At 48.1% G+C, this 12,807-nt stretch overlaps 1 protein-coding gene and 1 long non-coding RNA gene across 8 annotated transcripts in view; one reads left to right on the forward strand and one right to left on the reverse strand.

Annotated features, from left to right (window-relative positions):
• The window catches only part of CAPN3 (calpain 3), a 51,777-nt gene that overhangs the window by 25,267 nt on the left and 13,703 nt on the right, over nucleotides 1-12,807 (forward strand). For 4 of the 7 annotated variants that reach the window (XM_068549993.1, XM_068549999.1, XM_068550015.1 and 1 more), the window contains exons 2-7: nucleotides 3,094-3,163; nucleotides 4,661-4,779; nucleotides 6,292-6,425; nucleotides 7,122-7,290; nucleotides 10,120-10,203; nucleotides 11,103-11,188. In XM_068549993.1, coding sequence (XP_068406094.1) covers nucleotides 3,094-3,163; nucleotides 4,661-4,779; nucleotides 6,292-6,425; nucleotides 7,122-7,290; nucleotides 10,120-10,203; nucleotides 11,103-11,188 — 662 coding nt within the window. Of the gene's footprint in view, nucleotides 1-3,093; nucleotides 3,164-4,660; nucleotides 4,780-6,291; nucleotides 6,426-7,121; nucleotides 7,291-8,122; nucleotides 8,270-10,119; nucleotides 10,204-11,102; nucleotides 11,189-12,807 lie in introns of all 7 variants that reach the window. The other 3 variants (XM_068549981.1, XM_068549974.1, XM_068549987.1) reach the window with 1 other exon arrangement.
• On the reverse strand, nucleotides 1,695-8,396 carry LOC137768515 (uncharacterized). Its single transcript, XR_011074756.1, has 4 exons — nucleotides 8,348-8,396; nucleotides 3,490-3,773; nucleotides 2,881-2,935; nucleotides 1,695-1,957 (listed from the first exon to the last, which is right to left on the reverse strand). It is a non-coding gene; the product is annotated as an uncharacterized lncRNA (long non-coding RNA).

Consider the following 12,807-nt stretch of genomic DNA (forward strand, 5'->3'; position numbering starts at 1 on the left):
GACAGCTAAAAAATGTAGCTATAATTCTAGTATTTGAGTTACTCTATAATATATTCCTCATAACAGGGCAGGACATTCAGTAGTCAAGTGTCTCAGCTGGCAAGTAACAGAGGCCCAACACAAACTAACTTAAACCGAAAAAAAGCTCTATAACTTGAATGTTCAAAAGTGATGATCAGGCTTAGACACACTGAATCCAGGCCTCAAACAATGTCATCAAGACACAATCCCTAGGGCTTCCCTGGTGGCGCAGTGGTTAAGAATCCGCCTGCCAATGCAGGGGACATGGGTTTGAGTCCTGGTCCTGGAAGATCCCACATGCCGCGGAGCAACTAAGCCCGCGCGCCACAACTACTGAAGCCCGCGTGCCTAAAGCCCGTGCTCCGCAACAAGAGAAGCCACTGCAGTGAGAGGCCCACGCACCGCGGCGAGGAGTGGCCCCCGCTCACCGCAAATGGTGAAAGCCCGCGTGCAGCAACGAAGACCCAACGCAGCCAAAAATAAATAAATAAATTTATTAAAAAAAAAAAAAAGACACAATCCCTAATATCATCTATTTGTCTATCTGTCTGTCTATTTATCACCTCCAACCTCTCCACCCACTCCCCCATCTGCTTCCTCTGAGTTCTCTTTATTCTCAAGTGGGCTAACTTCACAAAGGGGCAAAAATGGCCACCAGCAGCTTCAGGCTGACACTCTACCAGCTTAGGAACTCCCAGAGGAGAATGTATTTCTTTCTCAATAGTTACAACGAAAGTCTTGGCCCATATCTCATTGGCCCAGATTTGGTCATGTGCCCATCCCTGAACCAGTCGCTCTCACTCTGATTGCCCTTAATAGCCATCTGGATCTGGATGAAGAGGGAAGCCCACCAGAACAACGTGGGCTGACAGCGGTGTTGCTCCCCCGTTGGAAATTGAGGTGTAATGCCAGGAGAAAGTAGAGTGTATTTTAAGGAGGCAAAACACTGGGGAGACTATTTTAACATATGCTGACTATACCTTAATTGGTTTCTTTGTTTTTTAAGAGGAAAGAGTCTGATTTGGAATAATGAGAGTTTTATATTTTATTAGTGGGAAACGGTTTTTAAAGACCACATTCTGGATGTTGATGTTTTCTTTACTGCTAGATTTTTACTGCTTCTAGTTTTTTTGTTTCTTTTGTTTTAGTGCAGAGAGATAGAAAATTTTTTCTAGAGAGACAAAAATAAATCATGAGTTATAGATCCAATTCAACTTTAACATTGCAGGGTTGTTACTTAAGTTATTCAGTTTTATATTTTACATATTTTCTTTTACACTAAAAATATCCTGGTTCCTAATGACATTAATGTACATTCTTATTTACCTTACCCTACATGTCAAAGTTTTGAAGTAATAACAATGTTATTTTTATTTATTATGGTTCACATTTCTTTATAGTTTTGGTTTTTGACCATAGGCTATATCCCAAAAGGAATAAACAACCAAAATTTTATATTTTAAGTCACTTGAAAGAATTCATTTTATGTGTGTGGTCATGCCATCAATTTGGTAAGCAGTTTGGTTCCTTTGCTTCAATTTGCTCTCAGCTTTTAAAGATTGCTTTTTAAAATTGTCTTTAATTTTGGCTTTTAATTCTATAAAATTTACATGATTCCTAAGTCAAAACTATTTTCAAACAGTTATATTCAGAGTTTTACTTCCATCCCTATATTCACCCCCTTAATCCTTCCCTCTCCTATAGGTAACCTTTTTAAAAATTATTGGTTTTGGTTTATCCTTCCATTGATTAAGAACTTCAGGCGGGATGTGTGTGTGGTGTGGTCTAAGCATGACTGACTTCCCATCTAGTAGGAGAGAGAGATTCTGAGTGCAGGGAGCTTCAACTCATGTGAGTATACCAGCTTGTTGTGATGGGGGAGACAGAAGGAGAGGGCTGTGTCACTGGGATAAGCTTCTCGAAGCTGTGAAGAATGCTGTTAAAACAAATACACAGAATCTACAATTATTTCAAAAGTTAAAGAACAAAGCATGGGGACTTCCCTGGTGACGCAGTGGTTAAGAATCCGCCTACCAATGCAGCGGACACAGGTTCGATCCCTGGTCCAGGAAGATCCCACATGCCGCAGAGCAACTAAGCCCATGCGCCACAACTACTGAAGCCCGCGCGCCCTAGGGCCCACGCACCACGACTACTGAGCCTATGCACGGCAACCACTGAAGCCCGCGCGCCTAGAGCCCAAGCTCCGCAACAAGAGAAGCCACTGCAATGAGAAGCCTGCACACCGCAGTGAAGAGTAGCCCCCACTTGTTGCAACTAGAGAAAGCCAGCGCACAGCAACGAAGACCCAACGCAGCCAAAAAATAAAAAATAATAAAAAATTTTAAATAAATTTAAAAAAAAACAAAAAAAAAAACCCCAAAGCATGACACATACAAACAAAAACAAGAGCACCCTCTGTTGGTCTCTGTTGGAATACACATAATTGGTAGTGCCTGGATTTGAAAACTGCTCATGCCAGGGGTGTCTTATTGGGTTACCTTGAATAAAGAACGCACCCGCCAACAGATGGGGAGGCCTTTGAGGCCCACACCAAATTTACCCTCAGCTCTCCCCAGCTCTCAAGTCCTGTGGCCCTTGGGACATATGCTGATACTAAATATCTATGTTACCATGTCTTGGGGGAAAAGATCTTTACTTTCCCTCCTGTACCTCTTTTCCCTGGCATAGAAAAAAAAAAAAGCAAGAGCCATGTTTTCTATTGTCCCTCCAAAGCTGTGACAGTAATGACACTGCCGTAACTCTCAAGGTGCATCTTTACTCAGACAGTATATCAGTGTGAGGGAGCAGTGTGGAACAATGGGAAGAGAAGCCATGTATCTGGCTTCTCTCACTTACTAGCTGTGTGTCCTTGGGCAGGTTTCTTAACCTCTCTGAGCCTTGGTGTCCTCATCTGAAAAACAAGAATGATAGTATCCAATTCATGGGCTGTTTTTGGAGGTTTAAATGAGTGGTGTGTGTTAAACTCTTGATATGTGATGCCAGTACTACGTATGAACCTCAGTAAATAATAGCTACTGCTACTATTATTATTTCCTTTTTGTTTCACAGGAAATTTGTGAGAATCCCCGATTTATCATTGGCGGAGCCAACAGAACTGACATCTGTCAAGGAGATCTAGGTAGGAAAGTCCCTCGGGTCATATCTAGCCAAACAATCAGGGGGTGATTAAAAGGTGTGATCCCTTCACAGTAAGTAAAGGGACAATAATCTGGTTTTGCTTTTAATGGATTTGGGGGAGGAGGTTTTGATAACATTACCTTATACTCATTTATCAACGTGCTGGTGATTGCTTCATTTAATTTCTGTCCTTCCCACCTTTCTCACTAGTTCCTTGCCTTGTGTCACAGGAGGTGTGCCTCATTCCACAGCCTCCTCTCCAGAGTCTCCAGGACACTCACACACCCCACTCAGCGAGACAAAAGCCCTGCTTTTAGCTGTACCCACCTTCCTTAGAAGGCAGCTCTGAAACTGTCCATGTACCACGCATGTCCCTTGGGCACATGGAATCTATACGCTCACAAAATGTGCTTTTGTAACTCGAACTCCTGTTGAAATTGCCCCAGAATAGCTCCATATTAAAGGAGTCTTTCAACAAAGACGACATTTGCCATGTGGATGAGCGTCCAATTTTCTTTCTGGTTGGTTAGCTTGTCTGCTTCACCAGTCTTTCCTCTGTCTCAGCCTCTTGTTCGGGAAGTATTATCTTTGGTGTGGACTGTGGGAAAGCTCTGTGAAATAAAGTTGGAGAGACATCGACAAACACAGTTTAAAACTTGTGGGAAAAGGGCACTCAAGACCAAATGAAATTTGGCTAATCTGGCCCCAGAAGGAGAGGCTGAAGAGGTTTTGGATATCTGAGTTCCTGCACTCGAGGGAAGACTGCCTGCAGAGCCCTGGGCAAGCTAATAATCTGGGCCTGTTTCAGAGGAGAGGCTGGCTGCCTGGGGGGGCCTGGGGGGGGCCAATGGTGGGAGGAGGGCTGTGGCAGCTCTCAGCCTCCCCTCTGCAGTCTCAAAGATGCTGTCATATCCCACAGAGCACAACGAAGGCCTTGTATATAGTCTGTGCTCTGTTAGTGATCCAGGCCTGCCCCTTGGGCATTCACACATGCACACACACACATACACAGGGCAAAGTGCCGCCTCCAACTACTAGCCAGCTTTCCTTACAATACAAATGGGCTGCACTGATGGCTCTCAGACGCTCAGTCTCTGCCAAGGTCCGAAGGGGAAATGGACTCTCACTGCAAAGTTACGGGGCAGGCAGATTTCCTGCGGGTGTTAGAAAGAATGAGCCAATTATGACCCCTACTGCCCCGTCTCCACTGAGGTCCAAATGGAGGTCTGAGCTTATGTTGCAGACAGAGGAATTGCCTACAGCCTTCAGGAAAGCCAGTCACGAGGGAGTAAGTTACCCTGTTGATCACATGGTCCAGAGACTGCTGTCACACTCCTTCCCTGGGTTGACACCTCTGTAAGGTCAGATCTGGAAGTGGGACAGTGAATGCCAAGTGAACGCCCTTCTCCAGAGAAGTAGAGCAGCCGATGGGGATGAGTCTCTGTCTTCCCTGGAGGTGTGGGCCCTCCCGTGACCTGTGCCTCGTGTTTGCCTGCAGGGGACTGCTGGTTTCTCGCAGCCATCGCTTGCCTGACCCTGAACAAGCGACTGCTTTTCCGGGTCATACCCCATGAACAGAGTTTCACCGAAAACTACGCGGGGATCTTTCACTTCCAGGTGAGGTCAAGGGACTGTAGTTAAGAGGGCCAGCTGCTGTCTACTCACCACTGGTCTCCCTGCCTTCACTTCCCAGTGGCTCCAGGAAAGGTTCCCACCCACCCTCCCGGCCAGGGATGTGGGCAGTGATCCCCTTCAGGCCTCAAGCCTGTGAGGAAGCAGTTGTTTATCTCTTCCTACCCTCAAACCCCTACACCTTCCGCTAGGCCCCAGAAAGGTTGGAGGATATCCTGTTTGCTGACCTGTGGGTCTATTTTTGCCTCTCCAGCTGGCTGGCTTCTGTGTTATTACCGGCAGCCCTTCTCAAGTAAATCCCTAAGATACTAGCACTGGGAATCCAGAGGGCCCTTTAGGTTGTAAAGGAAATCCCATCCACGGCTGCAGCTCCTTTTTACTTGTGTCCCTTGAACACAGGTCTATACCAAGACTATCAAGCACCCTTTCCAGCCTCTGGAAGAAAAGTCTGGTTAATCTGGGAACCAGGCTTCTGCTTCAGCCCAGCAATGAGTCTTTTGGTTCCAGAATCAATTCAGCCATTGGAAACTTTCTGGATCCAAATTGTCCTGGCAAAGAGCCAAACCCTGTGCTGGCCCAGAACTGAAATGAGCTTTGTATGTGGGCATCTAGCAGATACTGGGGTTCTGAGGCATCAATCTGTCTCCAGCCCTTAAGGCTCCAAATGTCCTGGGCTGACCCAGATCATCAGTTGATCTTCTATCCCAGGACTGAAGACTTCAGAAAGGGTCTTCTCTGCAAGTTCAGGATCAGTGTCCTGCTGCCGTCCCAGCTCAGGCAAGGCAGCTGGGCCCTGAATTTTGTTTCTTCAAAATCAAGCTACTCACCTCCCTCAAATATTTAAAAGGTCTGATATCTAAAGGATCATAAACACAAAGACCAGACAGATTTTTGCCCTCTTGTCCCTAAGGGAGAAAATGTCATTAGAAGGAAATTAAACTACATTTGGCTTTCTTGGGTCAAAACTGATTTGTTCAAAAAAGAACATCATCCAGAATTGAGAATATTGGACAGTGTTCCTGCTTTAGCCAGAGTGTATTCTGGGTCACTTTCCTTTTCCACGTCAATCCTTCTTCAGCAGCAATTTCTACCTTATTTGTCATCAAGAAATACATAAATCATACATCACCTTCACCTAGACCAGTGGTTCTCAACCCTGACTGCCTATCAGGATCAGTTGAGATACCTAAAAGTACTGATACCTAGGCCACACCCCAGACTTACAGAGCAGGAAAAGGAAAATCTCAAGCCCTCAGGTATGTAGGGAGCGCCTACCATCCCCCACACCGAGCTGGACTGTGTGGAAGAGAGAGTGGTTTGTAAACCACTTCTTGCCCTCAAGGAGCTCCCAGTCCAGTTAGAGAAAGAGTCACACACTCCAAACCCAGAATAATATGAACGAACAGCAAGGTGCTTGGTATTAAGGAATGCGGGGTAGGGACACATTTCCCACTGGTAATCTGAGGATGTGACTCTGTGCTTGACGCTTCTGTGCAGTTCTGGCGCTATGGAGACTGGGTGGACGTGGTTATTGATGACTGCCTGCCAACTTACAACAATGAACTGGTTTTCACCAAATCCAACCACCACAATGAGTTCTGGAGTGCTCTGCTGGAGAAGGCTTATGCTAAGTAAGCAGCACTTTAGACTGAGGGGCAGGGTCAGAGGCGAGGAGGTGGACTGCAAAATCCAGCCTGTGTGTGTGTGTGTGTGTGTGTGTGTGTGTGTGTGTGTGTCTTCAACTGTGACACAAAGTCAGAGAAGATCTGGTCCAGGCAGCAGTGATTCTAAGTAAAACCACTAAGAGTAGAAATAAGACGTGTGTAGGAAATCTTTAGCTTTAGCTTCCCGTAGTGAGCTCTTTAATCCTGCCTTCTTGGTGGCATTGCGAATCCTAGATGAGAGCATTATATCTTTGGAGCTCAGATCCTAGAGTCTGGCTTGGCTCCACCTCATGAGCTTGCAATATATTAATAAAGCCATGTTGTCTCTAAGCTTAGAAGCCCCACCCCAGCTACTAATGGCTTTAACAGAGCCCTACCTCAGGTTCAGGGTATAGTGGAAAGCATCAGGAAGTGGCAATAGTGGGTTCCATCCCAGTGTTTCACCTCTCTGTGGCCTTAGCTGGTCACTTAGCCTCTAGAGCTCAGTTTCTCCATTGTGAAGAAAGGGAATCATAGTACCTGTTCCAACAGCTTACAGGCTTGTTGATGAACTGGATGAGACAACATCACAGGACCCAAGAGTAAAGTTCTGGTGGTAGGGGTACCTGGGTCATGTTTCCTAGAACCCTGTGACCCCAGATTGGTCTTCATCCTCTCTCTAAGGCTCCATGGTTCATATGAAGCCCTGAAAGGTGGGAACACTACAGAGGCCATGGAGGACTTCACAGGAGGAGTAACAGAGTTTTTTGAAATCAAGGATGCTCCCAGAGACATGTACAAGATCATGAAGAAAGCCATCGAGAGGGGCTCCCTCATGGGTTGCTCCATTGATGTAAGTCTAGGGTGTGGGATGCAGGGCAGGAAGCTGCCAACTATTGGGAAGCCTTACCCAGTGACTAGCAGCATAGGGCTTTCCTCTGGGACAGGGTGAATCTACTATTTTAGGAAGGTGGAACTGGTTCTCAACTTTGAAAATTGGGAATTTCTCAAGGGAGAAGAGTTTGTGGAGATTTTCAATAAAGATATTCAGCAAGGACATTCTAAGCCCTGGAATTTAGGTGGAAATAGGTCCAGAGGCCTAGGTCCAGTGCAGGCCTCTGTGGCCAGTGTTCCTCAGTCCCAGCATGCCACTATTAAGCTGGCCACACACTTGGCTTATGGACCTGAGCCCACCAGTTCCCTAAGAAAGCCTCCCAGTCATTGAGCGTTGATTGTATCTCTCACCTGGGATATGGGCTTTGTGTTGTAATCTGGGAGAAACTCAGCCTGTGCAACAAAGTGGTGTGAACTGAGACCAGAGCCAAGAGTGAGGGAATGGCAGACTGGCCAGGAGACACACCTTTCCTGGGGGCTGCTCAATGTATAATAGTCTTGGCGATTCCCATTGCTGAGGAAGAGCCCCAAGCTAAATTCCTGTTCCTTCCTCTCCTAGTACACCCAGTAGATGGGGATGCTTGGGAAGACAAGCCAGCGTAAAGCACCCATGGATGAACATTTTCTTTCTGCATCACTGTTCTCCATCTTTTCTGCATTCATGCTCTACTTATCTCTCCTCTTTTCCTTTGTCTGTCCCCTCCCTTCTTTCTGTCTCCTTCCCTTTCTATCACCCTCCTTTGTTTGCTTTCTCTCCCTCCCCATCCCCTGCCCTCCCCATCGGGCCTCAGGATGGCACAAACATGACCTATGGAACCTCTCCTTCTGGTCTGAACATGAGGGACTTGATTGAGCGGATGGTGAGGAACATGAATAACTCGCATCTCAGGGATTCAGACCTCATCCCCGAGGGATGCTCAGATGACAGACCGACCCGGGTGTGTACGCCTCTCATTGTCAGGGCTGACCATCCCCCCCACCTGCATGACCCGGCCCTCTTGTATGTGGCGTCAGACCTTCCTCAGCAGCCAGCACCTCACACACAGCCTCCTCCTGAGGCCTTCCAAGGGTCTGGGTTGGAATAACTTGCCCTCTCCGAGGCTCCTGAGGAAGGTGCGGGAGGCAGCTTTTGGAGGGAATCTCTGTGGGAGGTCCTTCAAACTCCATGGTCCAGGCAGTTTCTCTGATAACGAATTAACAGGCAGAAATACAAGAGAGTTCATTCATTTTAAAGTACTTCTCTCCTTCTAATTTGTTCATTTATGTATTCAACACATATTTATTGAGCTCCTACTAGGCACTAGGCACCCTTGTAGCCAACAAAGAAAATTCTCTCCCCTTTGTTTAGGATTCTAGTGAACAAGCAGTCTCCCCCCAACATCCCCGCCCCAGAGCTTATATTCTAGTACTTTCAGAAGTAATACGCGCCATGGAGTAAAGCAGAAGAAAAATTAAGCTATATTTTCCCCATCTAAGGATAATAACATTTGGTATACGTCCTTCTAGTATTTTTCTATGCATACTACTAATCTAAATTTTTATTTTGAAATAGCTGTCATACTGTATGTACCTCTTTGCAGCATGCTTTTTTTCAGTTAGCTTTATATTCCTAATGTGCCAATGAGAATTATATTCTTTTTTTTTTTTTTTTGAGAATTATATTCTTAATGTGTCTGCTCTAACATTTTTTTAGTGGCTGCACAATATTCTACCATGCAAATAAGTTATAATTTATCTACCCAATACCTTATTATTGGGAATTTAGATTGTTTTCTTTTTCTGTTCTTGGCTATTATGTTTAAATGTTACGATGAACATCCTATAAGATACATCTTTGTGTCTGTCCATGATGATTTCCTTAGGACAGATGGCCAGCAGTGGAATAGCTAGGTATGCATAAGTAATGCCACAAGAGTCATTTCAAGTGGCTCCCTCCCCCCCTCCCCTCCCCCCACCGCCTAGAAACTGAGAGATGCATGCATCTCCTGCCCCCCTCACTTTCTATTCAGCATGGTCTGGGTCCTATAAAGACTGGAATCTGGAAGAGGCTGAGATGCAAAAAGCCCTGGCCCTCCACACACCCCTCACCTTGAAAAGGCCTCCAGGCTGCTCCTCTTAAAGCTGTTATGCTATCAGGCAAAGTGAAGCCACAGAGATCCGTCTAGGGCTCACTGGGCTTTGGTGATCCTACCCCTCTGCCGAGGATCTCCTGTGGCTGCAAATCTCAAATGGAAGAGCTACCGCTGCTCCCTGAGGCACGGTCACGTCTCAGCAGGACTCTCCTCTGGCCTCCTCAGAATTCTCTCCCTGGGCGCTTTTGATTTCTTGAGCATGTTCTGGGGGGGGTGTGGAGGAGGTGAGGGGATGTAAAGATAAAGGGTTAGACCGACATGTTTCGTCTAACCCCCTTTTCTCAATCCCTTTCTCTTCCAGGAATAGTCAACCCTGGGTGGGCTCAGGGGAAGGGGATCCCAATCCAGGGCAGCCTCCATCTGCCCCCACTTCCTCCTCTGAAAGACCCCAAGGGATCCAGAAAGGAGGGCCAGGCACGTTCTCACCCACCTCGTGCCCCAGCTCCATGTTGCTCTCCAACGGTCTGGGGAAACCACTTGTCTGTGCTGCATCGTCTTGGCTCTCTGAAGGGGCTAGTGAGGGCCTTCTCACGGCTGGGAGGCACACTTCCAGGGCGTGGAGGAGTCCTCGTCCTCGCAGAACCCAGGACGTGAACCAGTGTGAACTTTGTCTCAGGCAGCAACCCCTGACAGGTTGTCTGGTTTTCACTCCACAGACAATTGTTCCAGTTCAGTACGAGACAAGAATGACCTGCGGGCTGGTCAAAGGCCACGCCTACTCAGTCACTGGGCTGGAGGAGGTGAGCCCGGCGGGGCTTGGCGGGACAGGACTTGAGGGGCTACTTGGGCGAACCTCCCGAAGTCAGGACTTGGCTTTCTGTGTCCCTTCACATCTGTAGAATTTGCCTCCAATCAGGCTCTCAGGCCGAGCGCCTGGGGTTGGAGGAGGCCACTGGGACTGGTAGGTGGATCTTGCCACAAGACGGTGCTCAGTTTATGTTTGTTTTTAGTGCTAAAGATAGCAATTGCCCCAACATTTCCAAAGAACAAATAGAAAGTACTTTGGTTTTATGAAGTTGATATCATGGGCTCTTGTGTTTCTTGTTTTTCATGGTCAGTTCCAAGGTTTTGCTTCCCCTGGGATGTCTGGCCTTCACTGGGTCACGTCAGAGACAGGAACCTTGTCAGACCCCTTGTGCACAGTTGGGCGAGTTGTGCCCTGTTCACAGAGATGGGCAGAGAGGGGCAGTCGTCTGCAGCAGCCCATGCAGCAACCAGGAGGAAGGGCCCCTTTTTCTGACTGATCCATGTGGAAGGGACATTTTCTATAGTTCCTCAGCCAGCAGGGGCGTTTTCTTCTAATTCACACAGAGGCACCTTGTGCTAGCAGAGCCCTACATTATATTCCCTGCCTCCTCTCCCAAAGCTCTGAATGGCCAGATGCTCGCTGGGAAAATCACTTCTTAGAAGATGGCAAGGTGGTGGCCAAGCCTGACTCCTGCAGACTCAGCCCTAGGGTTCTGACCCATCACCCTGCCATTCCACAGGGGACTTGTGATTAGTGTCCTTGACCGGGGCCAGGCAGGACAGCCCCCTGTACAGGATTCTCTCCCCACTCCCACCCCAGCCCTCAGGGCAAGACAGCAGACCCCCTTTCAGAAAGGGCCCAAAGGGAGAAAGCTTTTTCTCTTTGCTCAAGGCCCTGTACAAGGGTGAGAAAGTGAAGCTGGTGCGGCTGCGGAACCCCTGGGGCCAGGTGGAGTGGAATGGCTCCTGGAGTGACAGGTGGGTGAGGGGACCCCACGAATAGGGGACAACAAGGCCTGGGGCAAGGCAGGGCTGGGTACCGAGCCACAAGAATACTACAAATGCTTGGTCTAAAATCACCCTTAAAACCAAGGATCCGCAGAGGAGAAGAGGGGACATGGGCTTCAGGGAAGGGCTGGGAGCAGAGCCACGGGAACCTGGGATCCAGAGAGCTTGCTGATGGCCACTGTCTGGAAAGGAAAGATGTCTAGAAAGCCTGGGCTAGGTCCAGGAAGGAGGGGAGTCTTGATGCAGGGGTCTGGACTGGACAGGTGACTTCCCTTCTCGGAATCTCTGTTGCCTCATCTGTAAAATGGGAACAACGTTAGCACCTACCCGGTGGGCTGTTATGAGGAGAAAATGCGGTTGTGTCAGAAGAGCGCTTAACCAGTGCTAAGATATCCTCTCCCTCACTGTCCCCATAAAGAGATGCACAGGCCCTTTGCAAGAACTTTACTGCTTATCACTGAGAGCAAGTGACTGGGGGCAGCAAAAATAACACACCTGGGGAAGCTGTTATGAAGGCTCCAGAATGTTCACAAAGCCTTTATTGTCCCACCCCAATCACTGGCTCCTGACTCCGCCTCTCTGGTTGGAGAGTAGGCCCTGGAGCTCCTTTATTCCCAAGGAGGGAGAGCAGGACTCAGCAGCTGGGAAGGACCACACCCAGGCTGTGTGTGTCCTTCAGCCCCTGGCTTACCTCAACATACCTCTCATCTCAGGGCACCGTAATTACTGGTTCATTCGGCCATTCATTCACTTAGCAAGTATTTGCTGAGCACCTACTGAATCCCAAGCACAGGTCTAAGCACTGGGGCCCTTCCATGAGCAGGCAGCCTCGCTTGGTAGACCGATAAGGTGCTGATCCTGGTCTCCTTACCGTTCCCTTCTCTTATCCGTGCAACAAATCCCCAGTTCCTCAGTGTGCAGTATGTGCCAGGCCCCATGATACTGTCTGGGGACTTAGAAATGAACGCAGAGATTCAGGCCCTGCCCTGTAGGCTTTAAGGTCCAGTGGGAAGGACAGAAAAACACTAATCGTTGAGAGAAATGCTATGGTAAGGGTCACAAAAAGGGAGCCCTTCTCCTGGTCTGGGTGGGACAGGAAGGTAGAAAGTTGCCTGGAGGGAGTGGCATTTGAACTAGGCTCTCTGCTCTGGGAAGGCCCTCGGTGCCCCATCAGTTGTCCACTCCACTGGCCCGAGTCACCCACAGGGACCCTCGCTGTGTCCTCCAGTCTCAGATCTTGGTGTCCGGCCTTAACTCACTTTCTGCCAACACCTCCACTGCAGGGATTGCTGACAAGTGGGGCCCAGCCTCAGTCACACAAGGAGACCCTCCCTCCACTCCCCGCCACTGTGTCCCTCCTGCTGGTCTCAGGAATCTCCACTTCCCCTCTGGTATTCCCTGGTTCCAAGCACTTCCTCAATCCCTTACCTCTCCAAACTAGTTCAGTTTCATTCTCCTCCACATGCCTGAAACACAAATGTGCTTTATTTCCTCCTTCTTCGGGAGAAAGAGTGTGTAAAACTGCCCAGCCTTTTAAAACACAAAACTGGGATGTTTCGTGGGGTGGCAGGAGGAAGGAGAAGTTTACA

This window comes from Eschrichtius robustus, chromosome 1 (genome assembly GCF_028021215.1).
Source record: "Eschrichtius robustus isolate mEscRob2 chromosome 1, mEscRob2.pri, whole genome shotgun sequence".
NCBI classification, from domain to species: domain Eukaryota; kingdom Metazoa; phylum Chordata; class Mammalia; order Artiodactyla; family Eschrichtiidae; genus Eschrichtius; species Eschrichtius robustus.